General features: G+C 41.9%; 1 protein-coding gene across 7 annotated transcripts in view; it reads right to left on the reverse strand.

Moving 5' to 3' along the window:
• MINDY4 (MINDY lysine 48 deubiquitinase 4) overlaps positions 1-19,378 on the reverse strand; it is a 65,600-nt gene extending 46,222 nt beyond the window's left edge. For 5 of the 7 annotated variants that reach the window (XR_001552871.3, XM_015852705.3, XM_085540694.1 and 2 more), the window contains exons 1-6: positions 19,208-19,378; positions 17,520-17,639; positions 16,335-16,543; positions 12,823-13,081; positions 11,226-11,641; positions 244-302 (exon numbers count right to left, since the gene is read on the reverse strand). Coding sequence is in view for 6 of the 7 variants with exons in the window: in XM_015852705.3 (XP_015708191.1) it covers positions 244-302; positions 11,226-11,641; positions 12,823-13,081; positions 16,335-16,543; positions 17,520-17,639; positions 19,208-19,270 (1,126 nt within the window). In the remaining variant the exon portion in view is untranslated. The remainder of the gene's footprint in view (positions 1-243; positions 303-11,225; positions 11,642-12,822; positions 13,082-16,334; positions 16,544-17,519; positions 17,640-19,207) is intronic. The other 2 variants (XM_015852706.3, XM_085540695.1) reach the window with 1 other exon arrangement.
• Positions 19,379-23,093: the final 3,715 nt, after the last annotated feature.

The raw sequence follows: 23,093 nt of genomic DNA on the forward strand, positions 1-23,093 counted from the left end.
CACAGCAGTGAGGTTGGAACATGACGTTCTCTACAGTCCCTTCCAACCCAAACCATTCTATAATCCTATGATAAGCCACCTTTTCTTGAATTATTTCTTAATAGCTTCTTCACACAGTCTCACCAAAGAATAGCAGATGCAATTACTCTAAATCAACTAAGCCTCAACTAATCATTCTAAAGAATGGTTAAAGCCATTCATTCTAAAGTTGGTGAAAGCCAAACTGACTCTGAACAAACTTACCTAGTTCTAGGGCATCTTTCATCTGGTCTTCTTTATTCCAAGTGGATGTTGGAGACTTCCTACGTCAAAATCATCAAGAAACAAATAAGTGAATGCTCACTTTAATGAGAAACATTTCTTGAATAAATGAGAAAGAAATGTGTGGTAGAATCACACAGAAATAAAAATATATAAAATTATTCAATGTCATTTATCTTAGGTTCTAATTAATGCATTCTGTATAGAATCTCAGGTTTATCAATATTTTTGTCCAAATAAACAGTGTTAGAACAAAAATCTTTTGACTGGAAGAGAGTTGAACTTGAGGAGTTCATCTGGAAAGGCAGATGGCAAAGAGCAGCACAATGCAAAGGATTCAGGATTTCAGTCCTGCTTCAACACTGACTTAATTTTATCTACATTATTTCAGTAGAATTCAGACCTTGCCTGCTTATCAACAAATGTACAGCCTGAATTTTGTGAGGGCATTCAATTACATGGGACTAACTGAGCTCAAAAGATTATGTCATAAGTTAATATCCCTGATGGGGATCAGGATGAGGTTGAAACTGGTTATTAAACTACTCTAAATATCCAAAACATGTAAGTGAGAATCAGTGTTATATTCCTCTCCCAGGGTAATTTTTCATCCATCCATAGGCAACAGTTGCTCTAAAGGGACGTGGTTTAGTGGGAAATCTTGGTGGTAGGTGGACAGTTGGGCAGATGATCTTGGAGGTCTTTTCCAGACCTGGCGATTCTACAATTCTATGATTCCATGAAATGCTCTTGTGATCTCTCTATTACGTAAACAACAGGTTAAAAAATCACAAACAGAAATACTGAAAGGACTAAGCAGTTAAGCTTGGCTGTGAAAGAAGAAGTTAAATAGAAAGTTACATTTTGACAGGTGAGATGGGTTTCCTCTTCCTGTAGAATTCATACCAAAATGAATTCAGAACTCAGGAAAAGTTTCAAATAATTGTTGTAAAAAGATGAGTGTTTTTGGTTTTTTTTTCCAAAGGAGCAGCGCTGCACCACTGGCCTCTGCTTTGGAAAAAATGGTATTGCACTGACAGACCATTCAGAAATAGTATGGGATAATTTCCTCAGCAACATCCTTTGTGTGCAAGATATTTTTATAGCAACAACTGCTGTCATATCACATAATTTCCATTAACTTAATTTCCTTTTTTAGTATGTGAAATATGAATGAAAACAGAACGCATACACATACGCATACACATACTACACACAAGATTCTTCCAGTTTAAAATCTTTTTTGGCACCATTCTCATTGACAGGCTTTGATATGGAAATAAACACCTCTCTTTCTGTGCATATACGTGTTTAAAAGGATGAAATGTGCACAGCCACAACTAAGAAAATATAGAATACAAACAACAAGCGCCACATTACTAAGGATCAGAGGTGAAAATAAGATGTCCAACAGGCAAGCATAGATAAGAGAACCAAGAACAAATACATACAGCTCTATTTGTACTGAATTCCCACTGGACAAATAATGCTGTTTGCTAATACTGGATTCCAACGCAGACTTCTTTCTGTCACTTGCTGTTATTTTCACCTCTCCTGGTCAGAGGAGTGGTCTCAATGACACTAAATTTGCAAATAAACCATTTTCCAGACAAGTACTGATGCCACTGAACTGCACTTAAGACTCAAACAGAATCCACGTTCTTGTTTTGTCTGAGTTTGCAAACTACTGTCTGCCATTTTATAGCAGGAATGGCTCCTTCTTTGCTCTACCAAAACCACCCCAGGAGGCTTCATGCCCTCAAACACCCCACCGTGCCATCACCCCACACACTGCCCCTTGTTTTCACTTTACAAAAGCATCCCCCCTGGGTGTGCATCAACAAACTGACATTATTTCAGAGCCCATTTCATCCCTTCTCTCCAATGAAACAAACCAGCTCACAAACAGGAAACAAAACTATATTTTACAGCCACAACAGGAGACCAAGAACAGATCTAAAGTCAAATGCTACATAATACAAACACAACCAGGATTCAGCAAGAAGAGTCAAAGCCAGATAACAGTCCCTGGATGTATTTCACTTTGCAGCACAGATTTAACTACAGAATTCAATATAAAAGGAGGCCAAGTAAGGTGTGGTTAATTATCCTTTTCCTTTAGGAACACCATTCCCACTACTTCAGCATCATTAGCAAGGAAGCCTGTGAGTTATCAAAAAAGTTCCTAGTCTCCATTTCTATGTTACTGCACTTCACTATACAGAAAGCTCAAGATTTAAATATGAATTTAGACAGTGTGGACATGGGTGTTGAAAATAAGTGCTGATGTTGTCTGGCAATCACAAATACAAGGACAGGATTTACATTTTAGTGCCCTTGCTTCTCCTGCATATCCTTACATACACATCCCTCAACTCTCTATCATTTCAATGGTCTCCATCAATGTACCAAGCTCCTGAAAGCACAGATTTCCCACTTCATACATGGAAAAGATTAAGTCTGATTAACCTGAGAGGATGACTTTCACAGCACTAGCTGAAGCAAACCAGCCTAGGTGTTGCTATAATTATCCTGTCAGTTCAAAAGAGTTGTAATCAACTCATACGTCTTTCTCCTAACTTAAACCCTGGCGCATTAAGCAGTTAATAGGAAGACATCATGTTAATACCCATTAGGTGTTTGAAACAGACAATGTTTAGATCTGACTGACTGTCACAGCATGACAAAGGGTGCAGGATTCAATTTGCAGATTAAGACACCTAAATTTAGTTGCCTGCATACTTGGGTGTCAACATTCCCATGATAATTGATTCATGACTGAGTCAGCACTCAGGAGGCTCAAACCAAGAGCTTAAAAGTCCTTTCAGACAACTAAGTGTATGTGCCAACTTCTAGGAACTCAGGCATCTGGATTTACATGAAGTCCCTTAGGTACCGCATCCTACCTGGCCTCAACCACTGCTTCAGCAGGACTTGGGTTTTCTCTAGGGAGTCGACCACACCTGCCAGCATCATTAGATATCTTGGGTATCTTAGAGTCCCAAACTGCACTATATGCCCATGTTTAAGCATATATAGAATTGATGACATTAAGGTAGCATTCTTACTTGATTTTTGTCCCAAGTATTTCTCAGTAGTTTTTCATCCAAAAAATGTGTAAATGAAAATAAGGCTGACTATGGCACAATAGCTCACCCAGGACCATTTCTGGTAACACTACTGCTTTCTGGTGAGTATAAAAGACATTGGTTATACACCCGTTCCCGGAAGAACCATGCCCTGGATGCAAAGTGCTTTGATTTCTCAAGGCAGAAGGAAATTCCTATCAGGCTGAGGAAAGCGCTGACATCAAAGATTGATGTCGGGTGTTTTCTGGTTAAGTGGGGTATTTTTGCAGATGGAGGATATTCAAAAGTTCTCTCCTTAAGGTTTCTCAGAACACTGTCGGGACATTTATTGCAATTTCCATTTCAACAGATGGTTACAGCTCCAGGAAAATTTATCATACATGTAAAATAGAACAGTTAGAATACTTAGGAAGGGGGAAGTCATCTGTCATGGCAGATAAATGGGACAGGAAGAAAATATGTTTCATTATAAACATCCTATACAGTACTTTCTCTAAATATTTGAACATTCCTAACCGATTTTTGGGTATTGCAGAAAACAATTTACATAGAAGAGCTGAACATGCAGAAAAAGCAGTTATCTTCACAATAATGCATGTGCATTCCACTGCTTCCTATTTACATTACTGTATATATAGGTAAAGAAACAAACTGGCTTAAAATAAAAACAGTGGTCATCGGTAGCTTTAAGGCTACTGTGTTGGGAAAACTTATTTTCACCACTCGATGAAAACAGCTTTTTCTACTGGACATGTGCCTTTTCTGCATAGTAATTTTCAGTGCCAGAAGGACGCCTGGAAGTCACAGTTATCCTGTCCTGTGCACTGTACTTGAATAAAAGTATAGAGAAAGAAGTATAATGAAAGTGTAGCTTGGTCATTCACACAGCCATCAAGGATTTCTCGGTATGGCACCCCCACACTGCATTACAAAAGCACACAACACCACATTTTAACACTATAACCCCCAATTCAAACACCAGCAAAATAAACATTTGTCAGTAAAACAAGAGGGCTAAAACTCCTTCAAATACAGATGATCCAAGGCATCAGCAAGGAAACGGGACATAAAGCACAGAGATGGGCTCCCAGTGCTCAACACTCTATTAATTCACATCACTGGAGGTGAGTATCACATCCCATTTTGTTTGCCCAATGAAGTAGAAACTCCTTCTGGTTTTGGCCTTCAACTTTCAGGCCATTTATTTTTAAAGATGTGGAAAATTCCTGACCTTCCATTTCATGTTAGAAACTTTCAGTTTTTAAGAGTAAACTGACAGACTTTAGCAAAATAAATTCTCTTCCTGAAAGCTGATGTCAGACGGCAACTGGAAGAAGACAACAGCTTACACTGAATGGTGGGCTAGAACCTATAACTTATTTTGCCATGAAAACTCAAACATAGAGAACAGCCTACTGGCAAACACGTGCACTGTCCCATTACAGCAATATTAGGGAAGCAACGCAGAGGTGAAAACAAATTCCTTCAGCTCCTTGCAATCAAAGGGTTGTTTTTAAGGAGGAGGAAACTTCTTGTGCTTCTTCCAGTATTGTGACATTCTGCCCATTAAAAGGGGATGCACACTGTTTGCTCTTGGTTTAAATCTGGGAAGATCTAAAGCCCTGGTATATACATACGAGCCAGGCAACTTCTCAATGACTGAATGCATTTTAGGCACAGGCCGGACACTTCCAATTTGACGTCCTTTCCAAAAATTAAATAAAACCAAACAAAACAAAAAAGATACAAGAAGCCATTTGCCATTTCCAGTAATTGCACAGCGCCTCTTCCCATGGAGTGCTGGAAAAATACTAAAAGGGCAAATGGCAGTACACACAGATGTTATGTCGGAGGTTCTGATGCCATAAATCCATTGGCACAAAACAAGAATCACAATAGTTCATTACTTTTATTTTAGGCTCTTTTTTCCTGTCCAAGCATTATGTTATAAGAAGTGTTATGCAACTCCAGATTCTTGAAGGTTTTCATTGCTGAGTAGTTTGACAACTGCAGTTTCTCTGTCTCCATCTTTGTATATGGGCTAATTAAACCCACTGCCCCTAAATATGACCCCATTTTTGTTTTTTGACAGTGGTTCTCCTGATTGGCAGTTGCAAGGATCAGACATTCCCCAGTGTTGGTAAAGCACATCCCAAGGAGGGCTGTGCTCCATCTCTCATCGTAGGTGCCAACCACACAGCTCTCACTGAGCTTCCTGGCTACACAGCAACACTAAAGTACTGACAAAGGCTTGTGATGACGCCATGTCCTTCTTTGTGTGGCTTAAGGGCAATGCTATGCACAGATCACAGACAAAATGGAAGGAAACATGCAAAGGTGATTTGCTATTACACTGCTCCAGCTCTGCATTCCTTCCCGTTCTTTTATCTGAAATACTGAATTAAGCCTGCATTTCCTAGAAGTGTCACCACTGCCCATGGTCCATTACACCATTACATCCTCTTCCTCTTATAGTGGGAGAAATTAATTCCTCAGACATTGCTCATACACATCATACGTCCCCGAGCATGCTGGTAATACACAAAAAGCCACACCAAACCAGTTGGTATTGGATGACTCCTCTAGCTTATAAAAGCACAGTGACTCGAACTCAGTCCTCATTTCATAGAACTGGCTCTCAGGGCAATGAGCACTTTTAGGAACCTCATAGGACCAAAACTCAATCACTTAACAAAATGCCAGATGCCATTTTAGACAAAGCAACCTCATCCAGTTCTCCAATTATATGAGTAGCAATGAAGTATTACAGCCCACTGGGCAAACAAACAGAATTAAAACTATTAATTATGCCAAGAAAAGCCATTTTTACACCAAAACTTTGACCTGTTCATGATGCTGATAGAAAGGGTCCCCTGGGAGGCAGTCCCTCCATTCAAAGTAAGAGGAGGTCCAAGGAGAATCTCCATCCTTTACAAGACAAGGCAGAGAACGACAACCATCAAAGATAAGGAAAAGGCTAAGGTTCTCAATGCCTTTTTTACATCTGCCTTTAATAGTCAGACCAGTTATCCTCAGGGTACTCTATACCCTGACCTGGAAGTTTACAGTGGGGAGAAGAAAAAAGCCAGCAGGAAAGACTGGAGCCAGTCACAACTATTGGGTAAAGGATGTGAAGCAAGTAACTTTGTTGGAACTAGATTTCTTGAGTTGGAATTTCCATTTAATTTTAAAAATACAAATTAAACTGGAATATTGGTTAGTACTCTTTATCTACCTAAAAGAAGGTGGCTGCTCTGGCTCTCTTCTTTCTGTCATAAGTCTGCAATCAGAAAATAGCTGAGGTTTGAAAGCACCTGCAGATCTCACTTAGTCCAACCCCTCTGCTCAAAGCAGTTACACCAGTGTTAAATCCTAAATCCTCACAGAAAATCAATGGCAAAACATTCAGAGCAGAAGAGATAAAAATGCAAGCAGACAAAAGCAGGGTTAGAAGTATTTAGAAGTACTTTAACGGAATAGCAGAAACACCAGTCAGAAAAGCAACTTCAATTTGGATAACAGGGCGGAAAACAAATCCTGGAGGAATATAAAGTAAAAATTCCCTAGATTAAGGCTTCTAGACACTGAAATGTATTCTCATAGGAGAGGTGTCACTTGAGCCATTTTAAGAGTGGACTAGACGAAGTGTTGGAAGAAAGTATTACATCAAATCATACATATAGTAATGAATAATCTGCCACAGAAGCAAATGACCTTGAAAGGCCTTTTCCATCTGTAATTTCTACAGTTCTATGAAATATGAGTAATGTTCCACTAAAAGCTTGGTATCTATGGCAATTCACTAACTCTATTTGCGTTAGCATGCAGATTGCTGCTAGAAAAAGGGTTTTTTACTAAACAATGAATGATATTTTGGGAACAAATGAACACTGCCCACCTAAAGCAAAGTTGGTTGAGAGACCACTGCAGGAAGGGAAATCCTGGCTCTGGACTCACAGGTACTTGATCTTCTGGGGGTCAAAATGAAGCACATCTGAGATCCTTAGCTTCTGGTTGGAAAAGGCATCTTGAGGCCAAGCCACACAGTAATAAAAGAGTCCCTGCTGTCGGAAATATCCATCTGCACTGGCAGACTTTACAAAGGAAACCACTAGGTCACATTCAGTTTGCAGCCAAGACTGGGGGCAAGGCAACTGAGAGCACAGCAGAAGCAATTAGAATAATTGGATAATGAAGGGGATCATCCACAACCAAAGGTTGAGTGGAGAATCAATTGTCTTCCTTACTCCTGAAAATGCTTTGTAAATCTCTTGTTCTGGACAGTGAAATCTCCTACTGTAAGGTAGTTTCATTTATTTGCCTGACAGCCATTCCCTCTTTGTTTCTATGAAGTTAGAGCAGCCAGATCTAGTGGTTCATAACCCAGCCCACAGCAAGGGGACGGGAGCTCAATGACCTTTAAAGTCTCCTCTAACCTCAGCCATTCCACAATTCTACCACAATTTTATGAAATTAACCACATGTCCTTTACTTCAGGACTCATCCTGAGTCTTTGATTCCAGGTTCACACAATTTTTTTTTCTTCTTTCATTTATCTGATTTTAATTTCTATGCTATTTGCCTTTACACTGAGAAAAGGAGAATGGTTTGCTTTATACAAGACAACTAGGAGTTCAGATATCTCAATATGCAGTTCTTAACTTCCAGAAGTGAAACAGAGGTCTTTGATAGAATCTGCCCTTCTAACTCAGCATAAGGTGGTGCCAGTAGTACCCAGTAAGAACACAGCTGGCCAGCCCATATCTATCTGCTTAGAAACTGTTTAGCTGAGAACTGGAGGGTTTTTACATAACCAGCAAGCCTTACATTTGTATAGCTAAGGAAAATGGAAAACTAGAAGTGTACTTCAGATTCAGAGGTCCTATCAGCAACAGAAGTAGCACATCTGTGGCTGAGACAAAAAAATTGTTCTCTACTACTATGTAGTTGTTCTTGACAAATTTTGCTTGCTCAAGCTGTGAAACACAGGGAAGTCTTCTACCACCATTTAACCTTCTCAAGGAACTCATTATTCATCAGACTTTTCCTGGAAAAGCAACAGAATGATTCTAATCCAAGGCCAAGCGTCAAATTCAACAGCTATTCTTTTTTTCACAGTTCCCAAAGACCACAAATTCCATTCCACCATAGATCCTCATTCTTTATTCTGTGTGCTCCGTTTGGTGATACATATTTCCCTGATGGAGGTGATTCAGCGTTAAACAGAGGATATTTGAGGTGGCAGAGAATCATTCCTCAAAGCCATTCAACGTTCTGTCCAGATGAAAAGACTCCATTAGCTGCCTTCTATCTCAACGTGTTCCTTCAACTTCATCTATTCCCGGATTCCCATGGAACTTGTAAGATCAGAATCATAACTACAGGTACAGAATTTTTTCAGCTGGATCCTTGTGTTGTTCATTTACATTATGTATTTATTTAAATAAATATATTTTTTTAGTCCCATGCAAACCTCAGAGTCAAAAAACAAAAAGTGATGGGTCACCCACATTCTACTCATGCACAGCTCACACTGTAGAGAGGAACAAGGACTTAGTGAACTGGAGAGCAGTAAGAAACGCTGCTTTGAGAAGGCATCAAAACCACCTGAAAGGATGGATGGGGTTTGAGATCCCTCACTGAAGTGGATCTGAAACAAAACATTATTTTCAATCTGTTAAGTCGTTACAACAGGAGGTTCTACCTTTGAACAACAGTTCTGCACACTGTATATGAGTTTATAAAACTCTCCCCTTGCACGACCAAGCATCACAATCTGATTCACTGTTAATTACTTCTCCGCTAAAGCAAACCATTACCTCTGCAGATTTAATTCCTGTATTTTTGTAGTACAGACAGAAATGCAGAAACGCACCATGGCCACTGAAGCATTACACCTAAGCTATTAAAATCTAAAGCCTCAGAATATGAAAAGTGAGACACCTGACACCTGAGGAAAATCAGTTTGAAACTAATATTGAAATACTGCCTTAATAATATCCCCAGTGCCTACCAACAGCTCTGCAAACAATACAATAATCAAAGCAGGATGAATCAAGAAACCGCGTTAGCTTCTGTTTGCTTACGGCAAAGGATGCCTGAATATTTGCTGCCACCTATACCCAACAGCACGAAAGCTTCTGCTCCTCTATAAAACAAGGAAGAAAACAGAGCCTTTGCTTTTAATTATTTGCAATTATTATTCTCCCTTCTCTGGGGGGCGGATTCAAACATATTGTGAGGTACACAACAAATGCAGGTAAACAAATTTTCTGTTCACATCAGTCTCTGCACAGTTAAGGGCATGTGGTGCTCGCTGTGTAATGGCAATGTGTCTGCACAGACATCAGCATTAAGTTCAGAGTATATCTGAAAAGGTAACGTGCTTTCATACAAAAACTCAGCATTTTATCCCAGTTAAGAGCAATTAGGTAATATCTGCAGTTAAACACTGACCTTCTAAACCATCCTCAGAGATATCTGAATTTGAAAGCAGATGCTCCCAGCTAAAGCAGTTCAAAACATAAGCAGAGAATGTATCTGTATCATCAGTCTCTAACTGACTTCAATGCATTTTTTTCATTTTATTCTAAAAAGAAACAGTCATGTCAATAGTTTAAGATTGAAATACAAAGTCCCAAATCTGGCCTCTCAACACTGCCGCCCCATCCCACACACACTTCAGGCAGCAGCCTAGAATCAGAGTGTTGATGGAACAAGAAGCACAGTTTGATGCCCGTCATTTCTTTCCTTAAAAACGTGTGAGTCAAAATACTGTGGGATCTGTATTCTGCAACTAGGCATTTCTGCCCACTCTGTAAGCATGCATTCAGTCCCATTCAACTTGACTTTTGAAGGACAGCAGCACTTTGCTTTAGGTTTTTTGTTGGTTGGTTTGTTTGTTTCCTATGGAGACAAGGGATGCCTTCAGCCTGTGTGCAACAACAACCAAAAGGAATGAAAAAGGAGAGCAGAATGGAAGGAAAAATGAGGTTTGTCTGGCTTTATCTATGAGGAACAGGGATGGAATTACAGATGCCCGTAAATGAACAAGCTGGGTTTAAACCTAAATAGATTTTCAGCACTTAGATTAGCGCTTCTGTCACTGGAATCAGGAAGTAGTAATTGAGAATGGAATTGGATCAAGATAAATATGTGCTCTTAAGTTGCATATGTTGATGTCTCAAAATGCTGAGGCTGACCTAATCCCAAACAGCTCTGAAACAGCGCAGGACTCAGCCAAATGGAGAGAAGCTTTGTAAGAGCCAGTCCTTACTTTGTAATGGTGTTTATTTGGAGTCCACTTCCACTCTCTATTACTTCCACTTGACTTCAGGAGTGCTGATTCCAGTGAGAGTTTCAGGAGCCCAGAACTCAGCATGAATTCAAACCATTTGAATTCATCTGGCAGGGCTGTCCCAGTTTCGCTTACCGAACGATTTAAATGGACTCCACTTAGGAAATAGCTCCCTCTTCTGCTCTTGTTGAAGCCAAGTCCTCTGAAGGAATCTATTGCAAGCTACTTTGAACAGCATTAGAGCACAGTACTGCAGTGGTAATTAGCACTGTTTCTTAAGATGGAGATGATCCCTGCAGGTGGGAGCAAACCTGTTACACACCTCAGGGTCTGAGTTTGAGCTAGTAGCGCAGCAAAGAGAAACCAGTGGCTATGGGGTCACTCCAGTGACAAGGAAAAGAGTCCTGTCTGGTTTGGGAGGTCAAAATTAGCAAGTTAAATCTGAAAAATCTTCTACCTTTCAGTATCTTCACTTCTTCCCTTTGATTCCCCTCAAGAAAAACAGAATCTCAATCTCTTATTCCTCCATCATATTTTCTTCTGACTTCTTAGTACAATATTCTTAAACATATTCTTACCTGTGGCCTGATAACCAGCTCTCACTTTTCTTGAGGGCCCTTTCTCTCTTCTCTCTTCCAGTCCCTGAATGTCTGTGCGGGGCACTGACTTTAAGGCTTTTCTCACCACTGTCTGTACAAAAGCCTGGCACTGATTTTCTTTCCTCCATCTTGGTCTTCCCTCTTTCAGACAGCAGTTTGATAAAAGAGTCACACGTATCTTTGGAGATGCTCCGTAGTTTTTCGGAAGCTGAACTCACATGTGAACCTGACAAAGTCCTCGAGGCAATCTCTGGGTTTACTTGTGCTGAAGATCCTTTATTTTCTTGGGAATCAACTTTTGGGGCACTCAGGTCATCTCCTTCGTGTTTTTCACCCTTGAGTGGTGCTGCGCTACTGATGCTGGTGGAGCGTTTTGACCTCCTTTTCTGCAGATCCTGAAAAGAAATGCCATTAAAACCATACATTAAGATTTGACTATCTTTGCATAAATGTGGAAAGCAAAACAAAAGCAAGACAACTCTATCAAGTAGCTACACGACCAAACAAGTTCTTTGTCATTAGGGATCAGGTTAAAGAGTAAGTTAGGTAACTCTTTTGGATAATAAATAGGAGCAGGTCTATATTTTAACATAATATCTGAATGGTACTAAGGATGCTATATACTGTAAGAACTTTCTTTTACCTGAGGACATCAACAAAAAAACACAAAAAATGTTATTTTGGGGTTGTACTCAAGACATATTATAATATTTAATTGCCAGGACTGGCTGTTAAAAGGTATCCAGTCCTTTTTTCTGAACCAAAACTCTTTAGAAAAATGCAAATAATTTAGCTTTATACTGAAGCTAATATATGCTTCAGTATAAGCCAAATGAAATGTTTAAAATACTTCAATTTCTCATTTTATAAGCTTAACTGGAAACAGGGGAAGCTCCTGTCTCTATGAAAGAAACATGAAAGAACCAAAAAAGAAAGAGAACCAATAGTTTTTTATTTGTGTTTAAAAATCACCTGCTGATGCAGTATATCCTGTCTGAGCAAGTTTAGAAACATCGTTTTACTGAACCAATTTTTCAAGTCCAAAGCTAATGATTAAATGTGGGGTTTCAGGAAAACCTGAGGAAATCAGGTGCCTGCTTGAAGAGCTGGAGACACTTCTGAGGTAAATAAGCAATTTCCTGAGGAAAATGGAAAATCTCAGCTCTCAAGAGAGATGAGATATCAAAAGTGGAGAACACTTAATAATGAAATGCTGTAATGAAAGGTCACAGATCTGTGTGCAGCAGCTGTTTCTGAAACAGTTTGAATTTCTGACCTAACCAGAACCACTGCCCTAATTCAGCCCATCTTTTCAGACTGCAAATGTAATGGATTAGTGTGAAGAAGCAATGTTAATATTCTTTGCAAATGACTTCAGATCAGAAGGTCATATTCAAAATCTCTGGTCATGCCCAGTACTTTATCATGTTCAAGAAACATTTAGATGTTGTACTAAGGGACGTGGTTCAGTGGTGAAATGCTGATGGTAAGTGGATGGTTGGACTGGAAGGTCTTGGAGGTCTTTTCTGACCTTGGTGATTCTATGGTTCTATGATTTGGAAGGGTTGAAAATCACCTCTGGAGAACTTGCTCCTGGTCCAGCCATCATTCCTCTGACAATGAGACCAGACCTGGGCCTCTGCTTGTCCTTCACCATGGCCTGCAGCTCTTCTGAGATCACAGCCGATTTTAAATCTTCTTGACTGCCCTTTAACTTCTTATCCCCATCAGAGGTTAAGTGGCTGTTGCACATTGTCCCTGTGTGGCATTTTTCACTTTTGTGTTGATGTCTTCTGGACTGAAGGATTTTATCAGGTGGATTCTCAACATCGTGTCTACAATAAAGTAATAGAAACAATATTAAAAACAGTGAAATGATGAGCAATGAATCGATGAAAACTGGCTAATTAAAGCACTGCTTTCAGGTTAAGTCACTTGTTACCTGGAAGTGGCACTCAAATACAGTCCCTTTTCACTTTAACATCTCTAGGTAGATCTTCGAGAGATCAGTTCAGTATCATTGTCGTGTATGACAATTCATGACAATATGCAAACCACAGCATCCTCTGTTATCACATAACTTTGACTAAACTGACTTCCTTCACACTTTGGGGGAATGGCTTGAAGAGGTTCGGGTTGGATATTAGGAACAATTCCTTCTCCAAATGAGTGGTCAGGCACTGGAATGGGATGCCCAGACAGGTGGTGGAGTCACTGTCCCTGAGGGTCTTCAAGAAACGTTTAGAAGTGGTACTAAGGGTTATTAGGTTTAATGGGGAAATACTGGTGGTAGGTGAATGGTTGGAGTGGATCATCTTGGAGGTCTCTTCCAACCTTGGTGGTTCTGTGACTCTGTGTTTCTATGATATCCTGGGTAACCTAAAAATGCTAGCCTTCTTTTAAAATAACTGCCCTTTAACTTGTATTTATAACTCTAGGATGTTTTTCTTCATCATATTTCATAGCTAAGCAATTCCATGAGCTGAAGCATCTTGTATCACATAAACATTCATCTCACTTAACCACTTAAAACTGTTGTGCATTTTTGTTTGTTTGTTTGGGGTTTTTTTTTGTCCTGTTTTGTTTTGTTTTTTGTAGTTAGTTATGCCTTGCACTGTGAAGACATTCTTCATATTTAAACAGAAGGGTATAGGATGGGTCTCTGAGAGCATTATGAAATCTGAGGACTGCTACTCCATACCTAGGACCATTTGTCATTGCCAAAGGGCACCAATTAGGTATCATTTTAACAGCTGTAGACATTAAAAAAGAAATTCCTGAGGTCAGGTAAAAGGAAAGAATTGAAGCTGAACTCTTACATAAGTAGCCAGTAAATCTGTCTAATTACACTCTTCAATCCTGCTTTCATTGTCAAAAATGAACAAGGTTGATTTTTATTTTCAGGCTTTGGCTGCTTCACCATGGCCTGATTTCTCCATGTTCGGAGGGGATAAGGTAGGGGGATCACAGAGCCATGCTTCTGACATGCTATTTCTCTTCCAGAATCATTATATAGATTTTTAAAAAGACATGCCCAGAAAGGCATAAAGTAGTAAATAACAGGGACAAAGTCACAGAGGATTCAGACAGAAACCTGCACACCAGAACAGGCTTTTGCTCCCAGTAATGCTGGGAGCTTTCAATGTTCAGTGCTTCCAGGCTCATACACACAGTGTTTATAGAAACAGAGAAACGTTTATCTCACAAAGACCTTCAAGATCATCAGTGATCAACCCGACCCACTGAGTGCTGCCACCAAACCACATCCTAATGGCACTTCTATAGGCAGTCCAGTGCAATGGCTCCCTGTGAAGAAATTCATCCTACATCCAATTTCAATCACCCCAAAGCTGCATGTCTTTCCTTTTCGCTTTCCAATTTCCCTTCCATTTGCCATTTTGGTCTCCATTTTGGTCTCCATTTGCCGCACTGATGGGGCAGTGCAGTTGAAGGCCTCCCCTCATGACCGCCAGCTCCACACGCCATGATGGCAGCATCCCTTCCTCACATTCATGTCATGTCCTCCCCCCATGTGTATAAAGCAAGTATCTTTTGGGGGAAAAGGTGTCAGTTTGGGGGGCTGTGATTAACTCAATGACCACCAACACCTCCCAACCCAGAAGGAAACCACTGGAGGACTATAACCATAGAGTGCATGCCAGCACAGAGCAGAGCGGCCACTCAACGTATCACTTCCGGTGCAATGAAGGCCTCTCTGGCCCGGCAGCAGCGCGCTCTCTTTGGTCACTCCCAGTCTAGCACTACGGGCAGGGCTATGCGCATGCGCACACCGGGCCGCCAGTAGCCGTGAGGGGCGGAGGGGTTCCGCCATTTTGTTAGGGGTTGGTACGGGCTTGTGTCGCTGCTATTCTATATAAGAGAGACGGATTAGGGGCTTCCTCGCTAGGAAGCAATAGGAGAAGGGGGCAACAGGCAGAAACTGGAGCGGGGGGTGTTCCAGAAATAGAGAAAATTTGTCATATTGATGGAGCACTGGAGCTGGCTGCCCAGAGAGCTGTGGGGAGTCGCCTCATATTCAGGATCTGCCTGTAGGGAACCTGCTTTGGGGCGGCTGTACTCGATGATCTCCACAGGTCCCTTCCAAGCCCTGCAGTTCTGCTATCAGTTCTCAGCTGGTTGTGTCAGTTCTCGCTTCTTTCCCCACCGAGCGAGGACTTGATAGGGTTGAGTGTGAGTCCTTTTAGAACAAGGAACAGAATTAGATGGATTCCCTGAGAGTCAAAGCTGGGAAGGTGAATTTCTGTCCTGTGTCCATTTTAAAAGCTTTCTGTTGAAGCACAGCTGGTGCTATTGCTCTGCCTTGAGGTGCTAATAAATAGCATTGGAAGATTTGGCTGCATACTGTTCCCGTGTACTTTTGATGATGGAAATAACCTACACAGTTTGCAGCAATGCTGAATGGTCGTGGTTTAGACTCTGAAGCATTGATGTATCTAGTTTGAGTGCAGGTGGTTGGTTTCTCATCAGGCTATACTGAATGTTTTACAATTTACCAGGCACAAACACTCAGATTTGTTCATTTGAATTCCATCTTTCAGTCCCTGAAGAACATACAAGTCTTTGTAATGGCCTGGGAGCATAAAAGAGCATTTATGAAGGAAGATGGCAGTAATGCGAACTTTGTGTTACTGAGATAACAAACCAAAGGTGGTGCTGCTGAGGATGATGTAGAATTATACAATATCTTAAGCTGGAAGGGACCCAGAAGAATCATAGAATCACAGCACGGCCTGGGTTGAAAAGGCCCACAGTGCTCATCCATTCCAATCCCCTGCTGTGTGCAGGGTCACAACCAGCAGCCCAGGCTGCCCAGAGCCACATCCAGCCTGGCCTTGAATGCCTGCAGGGATGGGGCATCCACAGCCTCCTTGGGCAACCTGTTCCAGTGCGTCACCACCCTCTGGATGAAAAACCTCCTCCTAATGTCTAACCAGAGGATTAAGGATCATTGTGTCCAGCTCCCACCTCCATACAAGACCACCCCAAAATCACACCATATAAACCATTCAACACTATTTCGCATAATGGGAAGAAGACTGGCCAGAGCAAAGAGGAATAAGGCAGTACCTGGAGGCTTGAGTTTTGCTGTCGTGAGGCAGGCTGGCATTCCCACACGCACGTTCTTCATCTGAGTGGTCAGGTGGATGGGATGCTGCGCTCCTACTTTGAGAAGCTGACAGAGCAGAATTTGAAGTAGTGCTCCTGGAGGTCCCGCGGCGCTCAAGGAAATAATTAGTAATGATTTCAAGGAGTGTTTTCAGAGGGTTCTCCTTGGCCTGTTCAAGAAGAAAAATAAAGGTTTAGGTTGCTGATGAAACATTTAGTCTCATTGCAGTCTAAGAAGGGGTTGTTACACTGTACAGTAGCTGAACATGTTAACTGTTCCTTAGAGCTTGGTGGTTATAAATGATAGGCTGTACAAACAATATAGGAAGGAATTACAGAACCACAGAATCACCAGGGTTGGAAGAGACCTCCAAAATCATCCAATCCAACCATCCACCTACCACCAATATATCCACTAAACCACGTCCTTCAGTACAACATCTGGATGCTTCTTGAACACCTCGAGGGACAGTGAGTCCACCTCCAAGGAAGGAGATGTCAGCTTAAAGGTGTGGCTGTGTTAAATGAAGTAATAAGGTATGATTGTGAAGGAAGTCCAGGAACTCCAGGAGTTGGCAATGATTCAATCCGTTGGACTTGATGAAATTCACAGCTTTGCTGACAATTTGCACGCACATTGATGTATTCATCAAACACAAGTTGCTGGAGTCAATTGCATCATCCTGCAGGGTGCTGGCTGGACGTTCCTGCCTTAAACTGTGAATGGTTAGAACTGGATTTGAGAATTATTGGAAGCCAGCTATTGATGTCTTTGACATTAAAGACTGTGGCCTGCATTATGTTTCAGGGAATGATAAATGCTGAGTGCAGTTCTGTCTGTCAGGTCATACATGAAGTTGTAAATTGAAATGGAAATGCAGAGCCATTTCCAAAATGGAATCATCTAGATGTAAAAGGTGTTAAAGTGAATAAGTGCTCCTGGTTTATTGGAAACTTCATTTAGTAATAAGGGCACACTGCCAGTCCTCAGCTCAGCCCTGTGAGCTGTAATGCAGTCTCACCATGGAGACCTCTAAGCATATCCAGTTCTCTGCAGTAGTGCACATACACTGCTGCCTTGGTCTGTTTGGCCCAGTTCTATGGGATCTGAGACCAGATTGTGAGGAGAACCATCTCATCCCTTACCTTGTTCTGTTTGTACAGGGACTGCAAATGCAAGACGTTTCGAAGCTCGTTCCTGTTATTGATGCTAAGCTCAGAGCGTGGGAGCTCCTGGTCCATGATGCTGATGGTTTTCTTCAGACCCTGAGGACAAGAAGGAGATTTTAGAGGTGGAATCATTAAGGTTTTAAATCACTTCTAAGACACCAACCTATCCCTACCATGACTCTCTATGGTTACTGATAGTTGCAGTCTGGATATGCTAGATTCCCAGTGCTTCCACTGTAAAGGGCTGCCCAAGGAGGCTGTGGGTGCCTCATCCCTGCAGCCATTCAAGGCCAGGCTGGATGTGGCTCTGGGCAGCCTGGGCTGCTGGATGGTGACCCTGCACACAGCAGGGGGTTGGAATGGATGAGCACTGTGGGCTTCCATGATACCTGTGTGTATATGGGAGGACAACAGCTAACAAAAGCTTTTATTGCTGGCTTTGTTGGATGCAAACTGAGACTTCTGCATGCATTAAAATGGGAGTCATTACAAGCTAAGCCTTAAAACCTGCACTTTAATGATACAGTTTTGCATTTCTTCAGCCCAGGGATGTAAAAGTAGTTCTGGTATATTCTACTTTTTGGCAGGTTTTTCAGACTTTCATCCTGCTCTGTTATCGGGGTGACCTGACCAGGTTGGTAACCAGCAGCATCCTCGTGGCATCAACTAGTTTGGGCTCATCCTGCAACAGGACAGAGAACGAGACAGTGCTGCCATCAAAATGCAAGGTATGGTAAGATGCGTGGTCAGTTTTACCAGCAGGACACTCCCTTTCCTTGTATGCTTTTAATCAGTGCTACGTTTATTTAAGTCAGAAACGTGAAGGCATTTCATCTAAGAAATCTTTGCAGTCAGATACAGTGGGACTGTGTTCTGGTAATACTGGAACTTAATGGCAAGCGATTCATTCTGCATTGGAAATTGTGTTGGCAAACATTTCAACACTGAAAACAGGCTTCTGGAAGCTACATGCAGGACAGGTGAGGGGAAACAAGGTTGGCAGGGTGCTTCTTAGCACGACTGTTGCTTATGTTCTGTACAAGGCAGCTCATTCCTGGGCTGGGGGGGATGACATGTGCAGCATTTCCTTTGGATTCTGCATTAAATACAAAGTAGGAGATAATTTCACCCAGAAACGTGAAGGTTTCTTTTCCTCTGCTCAGTGCCCACATCCCAATTATTTCCTTTACAACATCAGTTTCTATGACAAACACAGTGGTCGTTCTCATTCCCCAACTGAGCAAATCTGCTGCCTGCAGAGCCCTAGAGATATCTGTCTTCTCTATCGCTACTTCCTTTTGGTTTTTTTTTAGTATTCGTGTGCATAAAACAAGGATGATAGGTGATGAAGGAAGAAAAAAGAAAGAAAAAAAAAAAAAACTTAAAACAGCATTTCTTGGCTTGAGCCTTTTTTTATCGCAGGAGCGTGAAGGAATGAATCAGATTTTGGCAGGCAGGCAGGAAGCCGCCTTCCACGTTCGGAAACCGGCTGGCATTGTGGGAGATGTAGTGCAGATCCACGGCCTGCAGCTCGGTGCCGTTCAGGGCTGGCTGCTTCCAGGCTGCCAGCAGCCCCCCCTTCCAGCATCCCTCCCTTCGCCTTCCAACAACGGGCGTTTCTCCTATTCCCGCTTATCCCAGTCAGAAAATCAAGGCTAAATTACCTTTCTACTGAGAAATTCTCTCACCAGAGATGCAGCCACTTCTTCCACGAAGGAGTTGTCCATTTTTAGCCCGCAGTCTGTTCGGGGGGGGTCTCCTTAGCTCTGTCTGACCGATCCCCCATTGCAGCCCGGCCAGGCGATGCAGCCCTGGAGCAGCGCGTCCTGCGCACCGCCGGATCCTCGGCAGCGGCAGAACTCCTCCCCGTGGGACGCGAGCCGAGCTCGCAGCCCTGCAGCAGGCGCCGTGGTAACTGCTTGCAAAACCCGAGAGCTGCTCGGGGGAGAAGCTGAAGGACTTTCTGATTTGGGGTTGTTTTGTTGTGATTTGTTTCTGTTTTATTTTTTAGATCAGAAAGGCTTGAGTTGGAGGGGACCCGCAGGGACACCAAGTCCAACTCCTAAGTTGCTGGGAGAAGCATAGTTATGTGCAAGCTATCGCTCCTGTATGAATGCTACTTTCAATCATGTCTGTTTCTTTTAGTAAGATTACACTCTTGTTAAATACAGCTGCATTTATATTTCATCTCTCCTATTGGCAACAACTAAAGTGGAAGCATTCATCAATTCCCTGGGAACCAGACCTGATGTCTGCTTCAGGGGCTGGCAACCCTACCCACAGCACGGGAGTTGGAGCCAGATGGTCTCTGAGGTTCCTTCCTACCCAACCATTCTGTGATTCAATGAGTTCAGTCTTTCCTCTCAGGTTGAACCTACGTTATATGCAGTACTACAATATACTAATGGGAGGGATTGTGTTGAGTCATACTCTGAGCCTGGGGACCTGTTTTAGGTTGGAGAGGACCTTTAGAAGGCATGCACTCTGAGGATTAAATTAGATTGCTCAGTGTAGCAGTGTCCAGGGATGGTGATTTTGCATTCTGGACAAACTCTTTAAGTATTTGGCCACTGTTAGCTGGGTTAACCAGTTCACAGAATCATTAAATCTGGAAAAGACCTCTAAGATCATCCAGTCCAACTGACCACTTACCACCAATCCTGCCCACTGAACTATAACCCTGAGTACCACATCTACCCTTTTCTTCAACACCTCCAGGGATGGTGACCCCAGCACCTCCCTGGGAAACCCATTCCAGTGCCTGACTACTCATTCAGAGAACTTTTTCCTAATAACCAACCTTGTTACCTATCTGAAGTTTCTTTTGCTGACAATTTGTCTGAAAATTCCCTCTTTCCTTGTTATATTTCTTCCGTGATCAGTATAGCTTGGAAACATCTGGGTAAAAGAAGATTGACTTTCAGTGAAACATAACTTGCATGTCTCTTCAGGGTAGCAGGGGAGGTCATTTGCTGTCCATTTAATCACTAAGACATGCAAAAGGTCTGACTACTTTGTTAATGTTTTCAGTACAAGCAGTCTGATATGCATTCATTAGCTTGCAATTTCATTTGTCCTAAAACATGATGCATCATGTTAAAGAATGCTTGGTATGATACAGTGTCCCTGTCTTCCCCTGTATTCTGGGAACAGTATTCCAAAATGAAAGTGGAAAAGTTTTAATAACTTGATCACTTGGAAGGTGTCATTTCAATGCATATGTTCCAGAGAGAAATGCTGCATGACTGTGCATGATCTGGTAGATGAGAGGGGCTGTCATGCTGCTAAGCCTCCACTGGCTTACACTGATTTCACAAAACCAATTTGCTACATCCAGAAGGCATTCAGGTGCTTAGCTTCACAACTGGTGTCAACACAGTCGATTTATACAGCAGCATATTGGTAAATGTCTGCTCCTCAAAGGAAGTGTATTTCTCTAAGAGGGAAGAGAGCTACATCATAGGCTTCTGACCTGGTCAAAACTGCTAAGGAATTTGCTAATCCCAAAATTGCTCAGGAGAAAAACGATAGGAAAAAAAGAAAAGGAATATTAAGATATTCTGTATCCCTGTTGACAGCTGGAACAAGATGACAGCATTGCTTTTTGGGAGCTTTGTGCCTAATGCAGTGAAGTAAAAGCTGCATGTACACGTGTATGTTAATGCTGGTTTATATACTGCTTTTGCAGGCAGTGCTGTGTTCCTCTTTGGGATGCTGCAAGCACAGATGTGTGAGCTGGGAGCTGCAGAACCTGGATCTGATGCACCTAGATTTTTCCTGATGAGAAATCACTGGCTTTCCTGAATCACAATCCCTGTGTTGCAGAATACGTGGCGTTACTTCAGCATCTCCAGTACTGACAGGTGAGAAAATAGGTGGCACTGAGAACAAGAACTTGGAAAGTCTTCAGCAGAACAGGGGGAGAAAATACGCTGAAAAAGATAATTACCAGGTGCCATCACTGACAAATTAGGTTTGGCTAGGGGAACATAAAAGTAAAGGGGAGTTGTAAGAAACTGTAGCAGGGTCTGTTGTGACAGGACATGGAGAAATGATTTCAGACTAAAGGAGGGGAGATGTGAGTTGGCTGTCAGGAAGAAGTTTACAATAAGGCCCAGAGAGGTGATGCTGCCCCATCAGACACCCATGGTCAGGGGATGGGCTGCGAGCACTGGTGGAGGTGTGAGTGTCCCTGTGCACTGCAGAGAGTGAGACCAGATGGCCTTTAAAAGTCCTTCCAATAATGACATAATTAATTTCATTTATTGCCAATTAAAGAAATAGAGCAGGATGGTAAGAAGCAAAAACCAGAACATCTTCTCCCTGTTCTTCCTTATTTCTGGGTTCATCTTCAGTCTTTCATTTGTAGCACTTCTGCCTCCTCCCCACCAAGCAGCACAGTGAGAATGGCAAATGGCAAATCAGCCTCTCTGCTGCTGCTTCCTCTTCATAGGTTGAGATTCAAAGGGATCTCTACAGGTCAGTTTGGCTATCTGTCAACTTTTTATCATCAACTAGACTTAGTGATACAGTAAAAGTCAAGTGTCAGGTCCACTTTCTACTGAGCAAATAGATCCTATTACTGAAACTTACCCTCCTTCGTTTTGCCTTGGGGCCAAGTTTTGTCCTAATGGTGCTGGTAACTTGTGTGCAGCTATAAAGTGTTTGTGATTGTTCCTCTTGTTCAACACCTTTGGAAGGAAGAGCATGCATTGGAAGCACTGTTGTACTGGGATGGATGTTAAAAGGCTTTCCAGATGGCATAGTAGCACCTTAACTGTCTTGACTAGAATTTGTGGTGAACCACATTACCTTTTGCTGGAAGGAAGGAAGGAAGGAAGGAAGGAAGGAAGGAAGGAAGGAAGGAAGGAAGGAAGGAAGGAAGGAAGGAAGGAAGGAAGGAAGGAAGGAAGGAAGGAAGGAAGGAAGGAAGGAAGGAAGGAAGGAAGGAAGGAAGGAAGGAAGGAAGGAAGGAAGGAAGGAAGGAAGGAAGGAAGGAAGGAAGGAAGGAAGGAAGGAAGGAAGGAAGGAAGGAAGGAAGGAAGGAAGGAAGGAAGGAAGGAAGGGAGAAAGAGAGAGAGAAAGAGAGAGAGAAAGAGAGAGAGAAAGAGAGAGAGAAAGAGAGAGAGAAAGAGAGAAAAAGAAAGAAAGAAAGAAAGAAAGAAAGAAAGAAAGAAAGAAAGAAAGAAAGAAAGAAAGAAAGAAAGAAAGAAAGAAAGAAAGAAAGAAAGAAAGAAAGAAAGAAAGAGAGAAAGAGAGAAAGAGAGAAAGAGAGAGAGAAAGAGAGAGAGAAAGAGAGAGAGAAAGAGAGAGAGAAAAAGAGAGAGAAAGAGAGAAAGAAAGAAAGAAAGAAAGAAAGAAAGAAAGAAAGAAAGAAAGAAAGAAAGAAAGAAAGAAAGAAAGAAAGAAAGAAAGAAAGAAAGAAAGAAAGAGAGAAAGAAAGAGAGAAAGAAAGAGAGAAAGAAAGAGAGAAAGAGAGAGAGAAAGAGAGAGAGAAAGAGAGAGAGAAAGAGAGAAAGAGAGAAAGAGAGAGAGAAAGAGAGAGAGAAA

This window comes from Coturnix japonica, chromosome 2, assembly GCF_054131305.1.
Source record: "Coturnix japonica strain WE chromosome 2, WE-NBRP24, whole genome shotgun sequence".
NCBI lineage: Eukaryota > Metazoa > Chordata > Aves > Galliformes > Phasianidae > Coturnix > Coturnix japonica.